Raw genomic sequence first — 18,388 nt, 5'->3', positions numbered from 1 at the left:
ACCCTATATTTTGCAGACTACAATTTTTAAGGTTCCGTAACCGTAGGGTGCCAACGGGCTCTTAAGTCAAAGTCAAGTCAAATGATTTATTCAAAATAGGTAATAAATTACTCTTTTTGATGGTCAGATGTTGGATTTGTAAAATATAGTGGTGATAATTATTACGCAAACTTAAAACTAAAGCTACGAGGGTTCCAAACGCGCCCTGGTCTGAGAAAAGCCCACCCACAACAAACTCACCTAGTACTAAGCCTCCGCTGTCCGTCCGCCCGTCCGTCCGTCTGTCCGTCAGCGGGCTATATCTCGTGAATCATAGGTATAGTTGATCACAGAATGTGTAGGTACCTATTTCGATTTCCGCTATATGATTTAGAAAATTTAAAAAAAATGGCTACCAATTTTTTAGGGCAAAAAGTAAATAAAACTAGATATTTATTGCAATACATTTGTCTTTTATTGCACTTAAACACATGCAAAAAATACATAAAACCTCTTCACATGCAATGATATAAAACCATATAAAACATATTTATAGTTTTTTATAGGTTTGCATGGCGTGGTAAGAGTACGTACGTACAGTACACGGCCGAAAGTAATGTACATCGACCTTTAGAAAGAGATAGCAGATTGACAGAGACAACCCTCTACAAAGCCGAATTTTCATTCTAAAGGCCGATGTACATTACTTCTGCCGCGTACTCCATCTGCGCGTGCCATTGTGATTTTACCTAAGGAAATCTCTACCAACATTATAAATGCGAAAGTGGTTTGTCCTTCAATCACGCCGTAACAGAGCAACAGATTGACGTGATTTTTAGGGTTCCGTACCTCATAAGGAAAACCGGAACCCTTATAGGATCACTTTGTTGTCTGCCTATCTGTCTGTCTGTCAAGAAGCCTACAGGGTACTTCCCGTTGACCTAGAATCATGAATTTGGCAGGTAGGTAGATCTTATAGCTGACATTTGGGGAAAAATCTGAAAACCGTGAATTTAGGGTTAGATCACACAAAAAAATTAATTTTTTGTCATGAACTAATAATTAGTATTTTCAACTTTCGAAGTGAGTGACTATATCAAGTGGGGTATCATATGAAAGGTCTTCACCTGTACATTCTAAAACAGATTTTTATTTATTTTTATGCATCATAGTTTTTGAATTATCGTGCAAAATGTCGAATAAATACGCTACCCTCATTGCGCGCGCCTGACTCGCACTTGGCCGGTTTTTTTGAATGGATATAATTAAAAACCTGGGGCTACTTTTTATTCCGAAAAATCTTAATTCCTACGGGTTTTTAAAAACCTAAATCCACACAGTCGAAATCGCGGGCATCGTCTAATAAGAACATAATCATAAAATAAATATTTTAAATAATTTTAAACAATATTTTGATGCTTACTATTAAAAAGATTACAATACATAAATTATTAGATTGCTTATAAATAAAAATTATCGTCTCAAAAAATAAGACACGGATATCACATACCAAAATTACAAAAAAAGATTACCTTATTAAAGTCAGTCTTAATCTATACTAAATACATTCATATAAGTCCCGCAAATTGCTATTGCGCTGGAATCATGTCTTATTAACATCGAAATCACGTCATTTTGACGTCAGCCGAAATAAAAATATACCATCAACTCGAAACTTCAGTCTAGTGCTGACGTCACTAAAATGGCGGCCACGCGCATTAGCAATTTGCGGGACTTATTCAATACAACACCACTAATTGTACAGTACCCGGCAGGAAATATTGTAGGTACATCGACCGTACTCCGCTTCAGTGGACAGACACCCTAAGAGCTACCGTGGAAAGGGCTCTTAACACACGACGCAAATGTGGACGTAGTTTAACATTGATTGTATTGATGTATGTCAGTAGGGTAAGGCGTCGTCCATCTGAACGGTCATGAGCGAGTCTTCAGGGTGAATCTCCAATAGGGCTTCGGTACCGTCGTTGAAGGGAAACGATACGCTTCCATCCACTACCAGACCTGGTAAAGAAACAGACAAGTTTAAAGCCAGAACTATACTACAGAGGAAAAATATGGAGAGAGCTGATGATTGAGGATTTCGGAATTCGGATTGAATATTAGAAACGCCGAGTCACAAAACAAAGTTCTATGGCAACTCGTTCACTGTGTGAGCTTTTGAACTTTGGAATGCACTACCATTGACCATACGGAAATCAAAGTCACTAGACTCCTTTAAAACTGCAGTGAAGAATCATTATCTTACAAATTGAAGACGACTATCATATTTTAGTTTCTCCTTAAGTACGATTATCTATAAATATAAAATTCAAAGTCCTGACTGACTGACTGACATATATATCAACGCACAGCCTAAACCGCTGGTCCTAAAGACATGAAATTTGGAGGGTCTATTCTTTGTAAAGAGCAGGTATCCACTAAGAAAGGATTTTTCGAAATTCCACCCCTAAGTGCGTTAAATGGGGGATGGAAGTTTGTATGAAAGTCCGTCATTTTTCCAGTTATTTGCATGAAAATTGGTATTTGGGTTTTCGGTTACAAATGAAGAAATACGTGTTTCAGGATTTTTGGAAAATTCGCCCATAAGGGTGGTAAAATAGGGGATGAAAGTTTGTATGGGAATGTTTTAATTATTGATATCATTAACTTGAAATTTTTAAAGTAGGGTTTTTCTTGAGGTTAGGTGTCAGCTAAGAAACGACTATGAGAAAATCCCCCCCTATAGGGATGAAATGGGGGTTGAAAGGTTATATGTTATTCGGTGCTGTTCAGGGTGCGTGTCCTGATGTTATAATGTTTGTTTCTGAAAAAAAAATGCCATTTGTTTCCTGTAGGCCACGCGGGCGAAGCCGCGAGCAGAAGCTAGTAGAGTATATATTAGTCTATTTTATTAGTATATTGGTATTATACATATTATTTACTACATGTATTATTGGTTTATGTATTAGTATGTATCAGTTATTTGAATGTATGTTTATTAGTATATTACACACCACCTGCAGTCTAATTTTCTTTATACTTTCCAATCCTTAAGGTTGCCTGGTAGAGATCGCTGATAAGCGATAAGGCCCCGCCTTTTGAATCTTCCTTCTGTCTGTGTTTTTTTATTTTTTAATGTAATCCTTCTTGTGGTTGTGCAAATAAAGTGTATTTATTATTATTAAGAGCACGCTTAAGGTATTGAAGATAAATGGGGGGTGCTTTAGCAAATGTCACTCGAAACGTGATCCGATTGCCAGTGAGCTGAAAAAAAATTCAAAATGGCGAAAAAAAGGTAGCCGCCATACAAACTTTGTCGGAGTCTATCTCTGAGAGTATATAAGATGGAAGAGTAGTTTCTTAGCAAAAGATGATCAGGATCCGAAGGTCTACTCGAAGAACAGTAACAAAATTCAAGATGGCGGAATTTATTTTTCCATACAATATATATGACGACAGACAGACAACAAAGTGATCCTATAAGAGTTCTGTTTTTCCTTTTGAGGTACGGAACCCTAAAAACCAATGCTGCATGCTCGCGGACCACTTTAGTGGTTCGCGCACCCACGCACCCTACTAGTCTAAATATATAAAAGCGAAATACCACTCACTCACTGACTGACTGACTAATCACGAAATCTCAGGAACTATGAGGCCTACAAACTTGAAATTTGGAAGATAGGTTCTTTCTAGGACATAGGTGTCAGCTAAGAACCGGTTTTGAAAAATTCCCCCCCCCCCTAAGGGCGTAAAAGGGGGGGTCGAAAATTGTATGAAGGTCCTTTGTTTTTGAAGTTAGAGACATGAAAATCGACATTTAGGTTATTTGCTTTAAATAATAAAAGTCTGTGTAAGTCAATTTGGGAAATTCCCCCCTTAAGGGTGGTAAAATAGGGGGGAATGTTTTTATAGAAAAGTTAACTATTGTTATTTTTACTTGGGTTCTTTCTAGGGGGTAGGTATCAGATAAGAAAGGATCTAACTAAATTCCCCCCCCCCTAAGGGGTGAAAGGGGGGTTGAAAAGTTATATGAAAATGCTATGATTTTGAAGTTTGATATATGAAAATTGTCATTTAGGTATTCTGGGTTCCGTGCCTTAAGGTGAGACTGAGTGAGTAGGTAAGTGAGGCCTTTTGCAGCGGGAAAATTTCAGATCTCATGAGAAACCAGAAAGGAGATCGCCCGTGAACGGGCCCTCTTTTGTGGCGTCGTGTCAAAACTTAAATTAATTTTTTTTAAATGTGTTATTTTTTTAACGATTATGTTTTATAACGACTTTTTTTCACTCTATTATTGAAAATTTCCACAATTACAGTTAAAATCGTAAACATGCATTTATTTTGAAGAAGTATTAATTAAATAATATAACTTCAATATCAGCAATATAAAAAATAAGATTTCTTTATAACCAGGGTGAATAAATAGAAATCGTTTGCAGAATATAAAGAGTTAATTATTTGTCTACAAAATAAAATTAAAACCATGGTGACATAACAATTATATTAGGGGGGGGGGGGCCCAAAGCTCCTAAGAAAACGGGCAATCTCTTTTTACGCGGACGAAGTCGCGGGCAACTGCTAGTTGGATATAAACTTACCAGCATCAGTGCAGTGTGACCGCACCCTGACCGCGCCGGCTCTGTCGCGAACTCTCAGACCGCGCGGCGTGGGCCACTCCTCGAACGTTATGTATTCTCGGACAGAGTACGCCAAATACTCCGAATCTGGAACAATGTTTTTATTTCATTATTTGAAACGTTTTTATTTCTAAACTAGCTAATGCTCGCGACTTCATCCGCGTGGACTACAAAATTTCAAACCCCTATTTAACCCCCTTAGGATTTGAATTTTCAAAAATCCTTTCTTAGCGGATGTCTACGTCATAATAGCTATCTGCATGCCAAATTTCAGCCCGATCCGTCCAGTAGTTTGAGCTGTGCGTTGATAGATCAGTCAGTCAGTCAGTCACCTTCTCCTTTTATATATATAGAAGACTAGCTTATGCTCGCGACTTCGTCCGCGTGGACTACACAAATTTCAAACCCCTAGTTCACCCCTTTAGGAGTTGAATTTTCGAAAATCCTTTCTTAGCGGATGTTTAGGTCATAATAGCTTACTGCATGCCAAATTTCAGCCCGATCCGTCCAGTAGTTTAAGCTGTGCGTTGATAGATCAGTCAGTCAGTCAGTCAGTCAGCCACCTTTTCCTTTTATATATTTAGATTTCTGGTCTGGTCTGGTGGGAGGCCTCGGCCGTGGCTAGTTACCACCCTACCGGCAAAGCCGTGCCGCCAAGCGATTTAGCGTTCCGGTACGATGCCGTGTAGAAACCATAGGTGTATGGGTTTAATAAAAACTACCATACTCCTTCCAGGTTACCCCGCTCCAACCTTAGACTGCATCGTCACTTACCATCAGGTGAGATTGCAGTCAAGGGCTAACTTGTATCTGAATTTAAAAAAAAACATTTTGTTAACTATATCACAAGATGATACGAAAAAAATTCAACACCAAATGGGTGAAATAGGAGTTTGAACTTTTTTTTTTTAATTTATTTATTTGACAACTTAAAACTATCATTACAGGTTAACCTAATGCGATAGCTAAGTTAACTTAAATTATTTTTATCTACTTATTATTACATACTTTTTACTATGTACAACTAACTGCCTTAAACTTAAATAACCTACTTTATTTAAAACTTAACAAAAACGTTGTGGCCCTAACTCGCCCAGTGAGCAGCTGAACAGTACAGTCCGCACGCACGCATGCACGCACGCACACACACACACACACACACACACACACACACACACACACACACACACACACACACACACACACACACACACACACACACACATACAAACTTTCGCCTTTATAATATTAGTTTGAAGTGTGATATCACAAGATGATACGAAAAAAATTCAACACCAAATGGGTAAAATAGGAGTTTGAAATTTGTGTAGTCCATGCGGACGAAGTCGCGGCCAAAATCTCGTGAAGTCAAAAAAGTCAAAGTCAAATGATTTGTTCAAAATAGTTTTCGATGGTCAGAATTGGGTATTTGACTAAGAACATTAAAAAATAAACTATTTCTCAGTGATTATTGAAATAGAGGGTCTTCCAAAATACGTAAAATCCACGTCCTTTGTTGGTTTTAAGTGTAATAACCATTTTAAATTTATCAATTAAACTAAAAAGAGCACGTCAAATGAGTGTGACGTCACACACCGGTATTTCATAGAATCTCGCATACTAAGCGCGCGTTTTGACGTTTGATAAAAAGCACATAAAAAGTTACTGATATAACACGTAATTTATAAATATATTCACCTGCAGGAAACATCAGCTTCTGATTATATTTCTCTGCGACTTCCCGCGCCTTTTCCAGCGTGGTCTCCATCTTCATGTTATAGTCCTCGCCCAGTATCTTCATCAGCTCCAGAACCGAGTGCGTTCGGAGGCAGTTAATACTGAAACAAAATTATAAATTACTTTTTTCCTTCTCATGCTCGTAAAGTTCTTATTTATGGTGGCTGTAAGCGAACTAACTGCCGTACTCAGAGTCGCTAATCGTTACTTAAGATTGACTTAAAACGAGACAGATTTATATGAGAGATATAGCTCTGTCTCGTTTTAACTAAACTTAAGTAACGATTAAGTGACTCTGAGTATGGCAGTGAAACTGCTTTTCTGAAAACTCTTGTGCATAAAGTGTTAATAGGTAAACAACAATCTATCTGATAGTGATGACACATAGATGACACAAAAAAAACCGGCCAAGTGCGAGTCAGGCGCAACGAGGGTTCCGTACTACAGTCGTATTTTTTCGACATTTTGCACGATAATTCAAAAACTATGATGCACAAAAATAAATAAAAATCTGTTTTAGAATGCACGAGTGAAGCCCTTTCATATGATACCCCAATTGATACAGTTATCTTACTTCGAAAATTGAAAATACTAATTATTAGTTCATGACCACAAGTTAATTTTTTTTGTGTGCTGTAACCACGAATTCACGGTTTTTAGATTTTTCCCCTAATGTCTGCTATAAGACCTACCTACCTGCCAAATTTCATGATTCTAGATCAATGGGAAGTACCCTGTAGGTTTCTTGACAGACAGACAGACAACAAAGTGATCCTATAAGGGTTCCGTTTTTCCTTTTGAGGTACGCAACCCTAAAAGTTACATTAAAGCGCTGTTTCGTTAGCAAAAGAATGTAAAATAAAAATAATGCTTTAAAATTTATTTTTTTTGCATTAAAGTACAGTTCGACCTGCTCAGGGCTTCAGGGCTCTGGATTCTAGCTATATATGGCGGGAAATCCGCGCGTATGCTCTTGTCTGTGGCTATTGTCCATAGAATAGAATAGAATAGAATAGAATAGAATGTTTTTTTATTCATGTAAACTTTTTTAAAGTGCTTATGAATAGTCAGGTAGTTTTAATTTACCACTGGTTCGGAATGCCGTTCCTACCGAGAAGAACCAGCAAGAAACTCGGCGGTTGCTCTTTTTAATTTTTCAATTTACAATGTTATTATACCGTACTATACAAGCCATTGCAGCCCCGTGCATTGCTGGAGCGAGTCAAATCCAAGCTTTTTTTATCGTTTACATAGTCTGCGACTGTATAATATGCTTTTTTTAGGAGCATACTTTTAACACATTTTTTAAACTTGTGTAAAGGCAAGTCTAAAATGAGTCTATGATTTACATCGCCCAGCGCGCTGCGCGAAAATTATTTACGACTAGCTGACCCTGCGAACTTCGTTCCGCCTAACAGTCGATTCAAATTTTTTTTTTTTTTTTAAATATCAATTCACTATCAGAAATTCTAAAATCCCCACGATTTAGGACTTCAGTACTTTGCAGCATCAGGATTGAGGAGTTAGGATCCGAAGTTCAATGATGTAGCCTATGCTTGGTACCTAAAATAATTTTGCATCATCCGCAGTTCCTGAAACATTATAGTTTAGGAGTGCTGTACCCTACATCATCAGGGTTGAGGAGTTGAGACTTGAAGTCTGAGAATAAAGTCGTTGCTTGGTACCTACAATATGAATTCACTATGAACACTTCCTGAATCTTGATAACTCAGGCGGGCAGTAACCCTGCAGCATCAGGATTAAGGAGTTGAATCCAGATTTTTTTATGTGACCACCACAAAAACATTTTTTGTTGATTTAAAAAAAATATTTGCAAATCGGTCCAGAAACCTCGAAAAAATCGATGTAGAAAAAAGAACCACCTCATTTTTGACAGTCGGTTAAAAACCGATTACCTTGAAATATTTACGAAACAATTTTTAAAATATCCCCTTTCTAACAAAAAAAGAATGAATGAAATCGGACTACGCGTTAATGAATTACAACTCAGTATACATTTTAACTTTCATCCCCTCTCCTACGGGAACCATGCTGAATTTCGGGATAAAAAGTATCCTATATTCTTCCTCATAGTATGACCTCAAATCGTACCAAGTTTCATTGGAATCCATTCAGTAGTTTCAGCGTGATGCGCGGCCGTGATACAGACAGACAGACAGACAGACAGACAGACAGACAGACAGACAGACAGACAGACAGATAGACAGACAAAAATGAAAAAAATTACAGTTTTGTGTTCAGTATCGATTATAGAGTGCCCTCGAAAAAAAATTTTCAAAATATCTTCAATGTACAGAATTTGACCTGTTACAGTTTTATTATAAGTATTGATATTTTGTTTATCTATTGTTATGTTACCTATAATGCCAGGAAGTGCTGCCGGTGCCGGTGGTCACACACAAGCCGGAACTTTTTGTGTGTGTCCATTTCCCGTTGTCGATCTGTAGCCGTAACAGCGACACCCGTGACGTCACACTTTCACCTATAAATACCTGGAAAAATCAAATCTTTTAGCGCATTCTTATACAACACAAAACTTCGTCCACAATATATGCAAATTATATCCTACAGCGAGCTGTGATAGCCTAGTGGTTAGCATGTCCGCTTTCTAATCGGAGGTCGGGGGTTCGATCCCGGGCACGCACTTCTAACTTTTCAGAGTTATGTGCGTTTTAAGTAATTAAATATCACTTGCTTTAACGGTGAAGGAAAACATTGCGAGGAAACCTGCATGCCTGAGAGTTCTCCATAATGTTCTCAAAGGTGTATGATGCCAATCCGCACTTGGCCAGCGTGGTAGACAATGGCCAAAACCCGTCTCACTCTGAGAGGAGAACCGTCCTCTGCATTGGGCCGGCGATGGGTTGATCATGATGACCCCTAAGTGGGTTAAATGGGGGATAGAAGTTTGTACGAAAGTCCGTCATTTTTGAAGTTACATAGATGAAAATTGGTATTTAAGCCTAAAGTTAAAAATGAAAAAATACGTATTGCACGATTTTTGGAACTTCTACTACCAAAATATTAAATAGGGTTAAATAGGGGATGAAAGTTTGTATGAAAGTCCGTCAATTTTTCAAGTTATTTGCATGAAAAGTGGTATGTATTTGGAGTTTCGGTAACAAATGAAGAAATATGTCAAAGTCAAATGATTTATTCAAAATAGGTAATTAATAACTCTTTTTGAAAGTCAGATGTTGGATTTCTAAGATATAGTGGTGATAATTATTACGCAAACTTAAAACTAAAGCTACGAGGGTTCCATTTATGTATTTTAGGATTTTTGGAAATTCAACCCTCACCTCGATTTTCTAAATTCCACCCGAGCGAAGCCGGGGCGGGTCAGCTAGTCTGTATATATATATCTGTGGGGTATTACCTCATTTAAAGCCAAAAACGGTAGAACTTTAGTTGCCAGTGTGGCACTGTTGTCGTCCGTGTTGAAGTTTGTTTGCTTCTTTGTCGGCGAGTCTGGACTGTCCAGTGGGCTTTGTACTGGCGGATATCTGCGTGCAAAATTATATCTATTAAAAAACCGGCCAAGTGCGAGCCAGGCTCGCGCAACAAGGGTTCCGTACTACAGACGTATTTTTTTTAATTTTTTTTTTCGACGTTTTGCGCGATAATTCAAAAACTACGATGCACAAAAATAAATAAAAATCGGTTTTAGAATCCACAGGTGAAGCCCTTTCATATGATACCCCACTTGATATAGTTATCTCACTTCGAATGTTGAAAGTACTAATTATTAGTTCATGACCACAATTTAATTTTTTTGTGTGATGTAACCACAAATTCACGGTTTTCGGATTTTTCTCCTTAAGTGTGCTATAAGACCTACCAACCTACTTATGATTCTAGGTCTAGGATACCTATTTATATTCCTACAAGTAATTCTGTTTCGTCGTACGTTTTTTCTTGTAACCACTTGGACAATGTTTTTTTAATATCAAACTGTTTACCCGTGTAGAAATTGAGAATTTTGTTGATTTTATTGTAGACTAGCTTATGCCCGCGACTTCGTCCGCGTGGACTACACAAATTTTAAACCCCTATTTTACACCCTTAGGTTTGATCTTTAACTATGAGATTTTAACATGAGCCTAATAAAATATGTCATACTGCTAATTGCAAAAATATTAACTACAAAACTTCTTTATAGACACTTCAAAACTGACAGACTTTCATACAAACTTCAAACCCCTATTTTACCCCTTTAGGGGTTAAATTTTGAAAAATCCTTTCTTAGCGGACGCATACGTTATAATAGCTATCTGCATGCCGAATTTCAGCGTGATCCGTCCAGTAGTTTGAGCTGTGCGTTGATAGATCAGTCAGTCAGTCAGTCAGTCACCTTTTCCTTTATATAATATATAGATGATGATGATGATGATGATGAAGTGGAGAACCTACCTGCAGTAATGTAAAGTATGTAAGTCTACAGGCGTGATGGTGTCCAGTAGTTTAGGCTCGCATGTGATGGTGGTCCTTATCCGCGAACGCCGCATCCATCTGAACCTGCCCTGAAATAATAGCTGTGCTGTAGGAAAATCTAGTGAAGAATTCATAGCCACGACCACTCTGTCAAGAGTGAACGATTGAGAAGAAGAAGGAAAATCTATATCCAAACTTCCATACTTATTTTTTCTATTTTATTTTTTTATTTTTCATGTACCAAAATTGTAGTTACAAAGTAATAATAAATTAAGTTACATTGGAAATGCTTATCTCTAAACAGAGATTTCTTCCAGCTTCCCAAGAAGTATCAAGAAGTGGAATAGGTCTACGGTACTAGAATCTAATAAACTACATAAATATCTTATAATAAATACCCAAATCAACTTATATACAACTAGCTTATGCTCGCGACTTCGTCCGCGTGGACTACAAAATTTCAAAACCCTATTTCACCCCCTTAGGAGTTGAATTTTCAAAAATCCTTTCTTAGCGGATGCCTACGTCATAACAGCTATCTGCATGCCAAATTTCAGCCCGATCCGTCCAGTAGTTTGAGCTGTGCGTTGATAGATCAGTCAGTCAGTCAGTCAGTCATTCAGTCAGTCAGTCAGTCAGTCAGTCACCTTTTCCTTTTATATATATACAATAATAATACTTATAATAAATAATTATATACATAATATATGAAAAATATAAATACATATAATATATAAAATACTCTATTGTAATGATAGGTAAATACTGCTTCACTCTGTATTTGAATGAGTGTACTGAGTGGCAGTTCTCTCTGACATTTTCAGGAAGTGAGTTCCAAAGTTGGGTAGCTAGTACCTACGGTGAAAGATTTGTTATAGAAGACTGTGTTACAATGGGGAGTGACGAGAGGATTTAATTACTTAATATCAGAGTGAACTACAGTGAGAGAACTCTCGATTGAATTGGGTATTTTCCTACTTTTGAATTTGATAAATATTGGCACCGATTCCTTTGTCATTCTCTAAACTAAATTTAGAGTATCTGCATCCTTTTCTTTTAAACAATGCTAAAAAGGGACAGAACATGAACTTTACATTTAAAGACTCTAAATTTTAGTGCACGCTACAAATTTAAACGGTAGGCTCGCGACTGTGCGCTAAAAACATGACATGTACATGAAAGCAAATAAATAAATCTGAATCTGAAAAATCACGGGTTTTACCATCTAAAAATTAAACTTAAAACTGTCATACTGCGTCTGTCCTTTTCATATTACATTAGTAAGAAGATTATGCGATCACTCTAAAATTAGGTTATGCTCAGAATCAGTACCATTATATTATTATTATTTCTTTAGTTTTACCATCTTGAAATCATATCTAATTTCAAGATGGTAAAACTAAAGAATCGGTCTATCGATCAGGCACTCTTTTATGCTCCACCAACCAACGAGCTGTCGCATGGACCGAGCTCTTAAATGACCAACGTACCTCTTTCAATGCGTGTAGCGCACCCTTAACGTCATTTGAACACCACGTAGGTAGACAAAGTCTGCCGACTGACTTGTGTGGTGCACTGTTGAATCCTATCACTGGTTTACTGTGGACAAACAATACATTTAAAACCGGCCAAGTGCGAGTCAGACTCGCGCAGCGAGGGTTCCGTACTACAGTCGTATTTCTTTGACATTTTGCACGATAAATCAAAAACGATGATGCATAAAAATGAATAAAAATCCGTTTTAGAATGCACAGGTAAAGCTCTTTCATATGATACCCCACTTGATATAATCTTACTTTGAAAATTGAAAATACTAATTATTAAATTCATGACCACAATTTAATTTTCGTGTAATGTAACCACAAATTCACGGTTTTCAGATTTTTCCCCTTTATATCACATGACCTGCGTGGTAGACTATGCCTAAACTCTTCTCACTCTGAGAGAAGACCTGTGCTCTGTAGTGAGCCGGCGATGGGTTGTCAAGCAACGCAGCAACGAAACGACGTGATTTTTTGCATGGGTATAGTTTAAGACTATAACGCCACTTTCAATGTTAGATCGGTGGCGACATGGAGTACTCTAGCTAGAGACAGATGCATATGGGACGGAATGGAGGAGGCTTAAACCGCCACAGGCGGTCCTTACATATAAATAAAATATATACCTACACAAATAAGTAAAAAGCATGTTTATTATGATTTTATTATAAGAAAAATATTATAAATACCTACTACTTATAACGACGGAAATAGGATTAGAAAATTAACTAGATTATAAGCAAAATGTTGTTAGAGTAGTGTCATAGAATTAAGAATTAATGTAAGGAACCTAAATAAAGCTTTATATTATTATATTATAGTTTAAGACCAGAAGAGTGACATAGGCTACTTTTTATTCCGGAAAATCAAAGAGTTTTCACGGGATTTACAAGAACCTAAATCCATGGGTAAGAAGTCGCGGGCATCAGCTAGTAGAATAAAAATTACTTACTTAGCGTCCCTTACTCTGGAAGCGGCGAGTAGAAAGGTACCGTCACCACCCACTGGCAGCACCACGTCGCACCAATTTATTAGTTCATCGTTGTATGTTAACCTGAAACCAATATCACAGTTTAACGAAATACTACCAGTTGTTCGACGCCTTTGAAGTCGAGCGATGCCGCCGCTCGTGTAGGTATACACGTGTTCCTAGGCAAATATGCAAGGGTTGTCACAAAATTGGGATTAAAATCGCGGGGAAATCGGTGAAATTTTAGACCCTTGTTCTGTTTAGAATTCGCATAGCATCCGTAGACAGAACAGTAATGCACCATTTTAAATCTAAATATATAAAATGAAAAGGTGACTGACTGACTGACTGCCTGAATGACTGACTGACTGACTGACTGACTGATCTATCAACGCACAGCTCAAACTACTGGACGGATCGGGCTGAAATTTGGCATGCAGATAGCTATTATGACGTAGGCATCCGCTAAGAAAGGATTTTTGAAAATTCAACTCCTAAGGGGGTGAAATAGGGTTTTGAAATTTTGTAGTCCACGCGGACGAAGTCGCGAGCATAAGCTAGTAATAAATAAATAAATAAAAATCTTTTTTATTCGAATAAACTTTTACAAGTACTTTCGAATAGTCGGATGCATCTACCACTGGTTCGGAATGCCTTTCCTACCGAGAAGAACCAGCAAGAAACTCGGCGAAACTTTTATGATAGAACTTACTAAACGACACTTAAAATATTTAAAACCACGCTCACGTAAACCCTCGTCCATCAATCACGCAGACTACGCGAATCTGCGTGCAGCGGGCCCGCAACCCACCCCACCGTTGCTCTGTGCAAGTACATTCGTAATTGGACTGTATATTTCAAGGCTGTGCCAATATGTATATTACTAGATTACTAGATGATGCTCGCGACTTCGTCCGCGTGGATTTAGGTTGTCAAAAATCCCGTGGAAACTCTTTGGTTTTCCGGGATAAAAATTGTCTATAGGCGGTTAGGACGTCTGCCTACAAATCGGAGGTCGGGGGTTCGATCTCCCGCACGCACCTCTAGCTTTCGGAATTATGTGCGTTTTAAGTAATTAAATATCACTTGCTTTAACGGTGAAGGAAAAACTCGTGAGGAAACCTGCATGCCTGAGAGTTCTCCATAATGTTCTCAAAGGCGTGTGAAATCTATCAATCCGCACATGGCCAGCGTGTGAGACTATGGCCAACCCCTTCTCACTCTTAGAGGAGACCCGTGCTCTGTAGTGAGCCGGCGATGGGTTGATCATGATGGTCACATAAAAATATCATATACATAATATGAACGGGCGGCATCTAGTCTATGTAACAGACAGAAACACTTGCATTTATAATATTAGTACGGATTGTGGTTCGAGGAAATAATCATGTCTAATTAGCCGTTATCAGTTTATCATAACATGTGTCGATGTAATTTTACTAAGACAGCTGTAGTCAACTATTTAGATTACTTAATCTTAATTATATTTACGTTTTGACCCTGGTTAGTTCGCATAAATATAGATACATTCTGACCTCGACCTTGTGAAGTATTTAAAAACTCGTGTAAAAATAGCCATAGTAGCACTTTTGAGATTATAAAGACAGGCTTTCTCCTTTATACAATACTAGCTTATACTCGCGACTTCGTCCGCGTGGATTACACAAATTTCTAATCCCTTTTTCACCCCCTTAGGGGTTGAATTTTCAAAAATCCTTTCTTAGCAGATGTCTACATCATAATAGCTGCCTGCGTGCCAAATTTCAGCATGATCCGTCCAGTAGTTTGAGCAATAAAAAGTAGCCTATGTCACTCTCCATGTCTTAATCTATACCCATGCAAAAAATCACATCAATCCGTTGCACCGTTGCGACGTGATCGAAGGACAAACCAACAAACCAACAAACAAACACACTTTCACATTTATAATAAGGGTACTGATCTAAACCACAGACATATGGGATCTGTAAATTAAATTGATCCGAATCTGTAATCAGTACCCTTATTATAAATGCGAAAGTGTGTTTTTTGTTGGTTTATTGGTTTGTTGGTTTGTCCTTTAATCACGTCGCAACGACGGTGCAACGGATTGACGTGATTTTTTGCATGGGTATAGAATATAGATAAAGACCTGGAGAGTGACATAGGCTACTTTTATCCCGGAAAATCAAAGAGTTCCCATGGTATTTTAAAAAACCTAATTCTTCGCGGACGAAGTCACGAGCTAGTCTGTAATAATTATCACCACTATATCATCTAACAAATCCAACAACCGACCATCAAAAAGTGTAATTACCTACTAGCGACCCGCCCCGGCTTTGCATGGGTGCAGTGTAGATACTAACGTGGTGTCAGTGAGATTTCAATTTTCCTAAGGATCTCTAACTTTTTGAAACTTAAACTATACCTATAAACCTTCCTCTTGAATCACTCTATCTATTGGTGATAACCGCATTAAAATCCGTTGCGTAGTTTAAAAGATCTACGCGTTCATACATACATACATACAGCGGGAAGCGACTTTTACTATGTAAAGATTTTGAATAAATTATTTGACTTTGACTTTGGCTAATTACAATTATTTTACCCAGTACATTTGTGTGCACCTCACGATATTATCTTTGTTTAATTTGTTGAGATAAAAAAACAAACTCAACGAACTGAAAAGTGTTAATTTATCTATGTTTGCGAAGTACTTATATCTCTCGAAGGTCATTATTATTTACTAGATGATGCCCGCAGCTTCGCCCGCGTGTATTTAGGTTTTTGAAAACCCCGTGTGAATACTCTTTAAATTTCCAGAATAAAAAGTAGCCTAGGTATAAAATGTCTAACCTCGGGTCGTAAGCAATCTTTGTATCTTTCGTCAAAATCGGTTAAACGGATGGCCTCTAAAAATCCCGTGGGAACTCTTTGATTTTCCGGGACAAAAGTAGCCTAACAGCCGTACTCAGAGTCGCTTAATCGTTACTTAAGTTTAGTTAAAACGAGACAGAGCTATATCTCTCGTATTAACTCAATCTTAAGAAACGATTAGCGACTCTGAGTGCGGTCGTAAGTCTGTCCCCGGGATACAAGTTATCTACAAACACTGAATGAACTTACAGTACGCGGCAGAAAGTAATGTACATCGGCCTTTAGAATGACACTTCGGCTTTGTAGAGCGTTGTCTCTGTCTCTCATACCTATATGACGTTTTGTCGGTCTCAACGACAGAGCCAATGCTCTAAAAATCTGCTATCTCCTAAAGGTCGATGTACATTACTTTCTGCCAATTTCTGAAATTTGGTAAAGACAGAAATCAGGTTAACGGATGGGCCGTGTAAAGCTAGCAGACATTCACACTTTCGAATTTATAATTTTTATTTTTTATTTTAAGAATATTAGCCAAGTTGCTGACTAATATTCCCCTTTCCCCTCCAATTAAGCGTAAAGCTTGTGCTAGGAGTAGGTACGACAATAGTGCAACGGGTGGGATTTGAACCGGCGACCTTTCGATTTTCAGTCCGCTTCTTTAACCGTTAAGCTATCGAGGCTATTAGTTTTTTTTTTTTTTATTCAGATACAAGTTAGCCCTTGACTGCAATCTCACCTGGTGGTGAGATGATGACGATGAGTGATGATGCAGTCTAAGATGATAGCGGGCTAACCTGGAAGGGGTATGGCAGTTTTTATTAAACCCATACCCCTTTGGTTTTTACACGGCATCGTACCGGAACGCTAAATCGCTTGGCGGCACGGCTTTGCCGGTAGGGTGGTAACTAGCCACGGCCGAAGCCTCCCACCAGACCAGACCAGAAATTTAGAAATTATAAAATTCCAAACCTCTGCCAGGAATCGAACCCGGGACCTCCCACTATTAAGACCACAGCGCTCACCACTGCGCCAGGGAGGTCGTCAAATGTCGAGGTCGTAGTATGGATGGATATGGATTTTTAATATAAAAGACGGAAAATCCAAGACGTTTGGTATATTCAAGTTGATAAGATAACATTTGGTACGCAAAATTGTGCGACCCATTTTAAAGATCTGTTATTTACTAAGATTTTTACAACAATTTAAAAACTTTAAATTTCCTAAGTTTTTCTTAGGATTTGTTTAAAAAATCGATCATGTGCGAGTCGGATCTGTACACGAAAGGTTCCGGACCCGTAAGAGAAATAGTTAGCACTTTTTAATTTTCTTTCATGGCGGCCATTTTGAAATTCCTATTATTTCTTTTTATATTGGCGTATAACTCACTACCTTTTACGGTGCACCAGATACAGTCCGCTGACAGACCGAGGAACGGACAGACGGACATATGTGAGATAGCAGAGGCTTAATTATAGGGTTATGGTCATCATCATCATGATCAACCCATCGCCGGCTCACTACAGAGCACGGGTCTCCTCTCAGAGTGAGAAGGGTTTAGGGCATAGTCTGCCACGCTGGCCATGTGCGGCTTGGTAGACTTTACACACCTTTGAGAACATTATGGAGAACTCTCAGGCATGCAGGTTTCCTCACGATGTTATCCTTCACCGTTAAATCAAGTGATATTTAATTACTTGAAACGCACATAATTCCGAAAAGTTAGAGGTGCGTGCCCGGGATCGAACCCCCGACCTCCGATTAGAAGGCGGACGGCCTAACCACTATGCTATCACAGGGTTATGGTACGGAACCCTAAAAAATGCTTGTGAACCTTCTAGGGTCTGTCCATTGATTTAAGACTACTAAAGATAGATTTGTAGAGCGTTGTCTCTGTCGTAGAGACCGACAACACGTCATATAGATATGAGTGACAGAGACAACGCTCTACAAAGCCGAAATGTCATTCTAAAGGCCGATGTACATTACTTTCTGCCGCGTATTGTAGTTAGGTACCTACATATCAGTGCAAATATTTTTGCGCAAAATATCTAATCCTTGAACACAGCTGTCAAACGCTTATCCTGATTGATAAATTGATATCGGATTAATATACACATATCTGTTATTGCAATCAATGCAAATATTTCCTTATTATACCTACCAATAAAATTACTCACATATAATGAAACTAAATGATGCCCTCGACTTCGTCC

General features: G+C 38.2%; 1 protein-coding gene across 1 annotated transcript in view; it reads right to left on the bottom strand.

Moving 5' to 3' along the window:
• Window positions 1-1,844: 1,844 nt before the first annotated feature.
• Nadk2 (NAD kinase 2, mitochondrial) overlaps window positions 1,845-18,388 on the bottom strand; it is a 30,454-nt gene continuing 13,910 nt past the window's right edge. The window contains exons 4-11 of the mRNA XM_034982741.2: window positions 13,302-13,403; window positions 12,299-12,407; window positions 10,788-10,897; window positions 9,754-9,880; window positions 8,733-8,866; window positions 6,315-6,454; window positions 4,578-4,703; window positions 1,845-2,001 (exon numbers count right to left, since the gene is read on the bottom strand). Coding sequence (XP_034838632.1) covers window positions 1,883-2,001; window positions 4,578-4,703; window positions 6,315-6,454; window positions 8,733-8,866; window positions 9,754-9,880; window positions 10,788-10,897; window positions 12,299-12,407; window positions 13,302-13,403 — 967 coding nt within the window. The 3' untranslated portion in view covers window positions 1,845-1,882. The remainder of the gene's footprint in view (window positions 2,002-4,577; window positions 4,704-6,314; window positions 6,455-8,732; window positions 8,867-9,753; window positions 9,881-10,787; window positions 10,898-12,298; window positions 12,408-13,301; window positions 13,404-18,388) is intronic.

This window comes from Maniola hyperantus, chromosome 27 (assembly GCF_902806685.2).
Source record: "Maniola hyperantus chromosome 27, iAphHyp1.2, whole genome shotgun sequence".
Lineage (NCBI taxonomy): Eukaryota > Metazoa > Arthropoda > Insecta > Lepidoptera > Nymphalidae > Maniola > Maniola hyperantus.
This window is presented reverse-complemented; position numbering and strand designations above follow the sequence as displayed.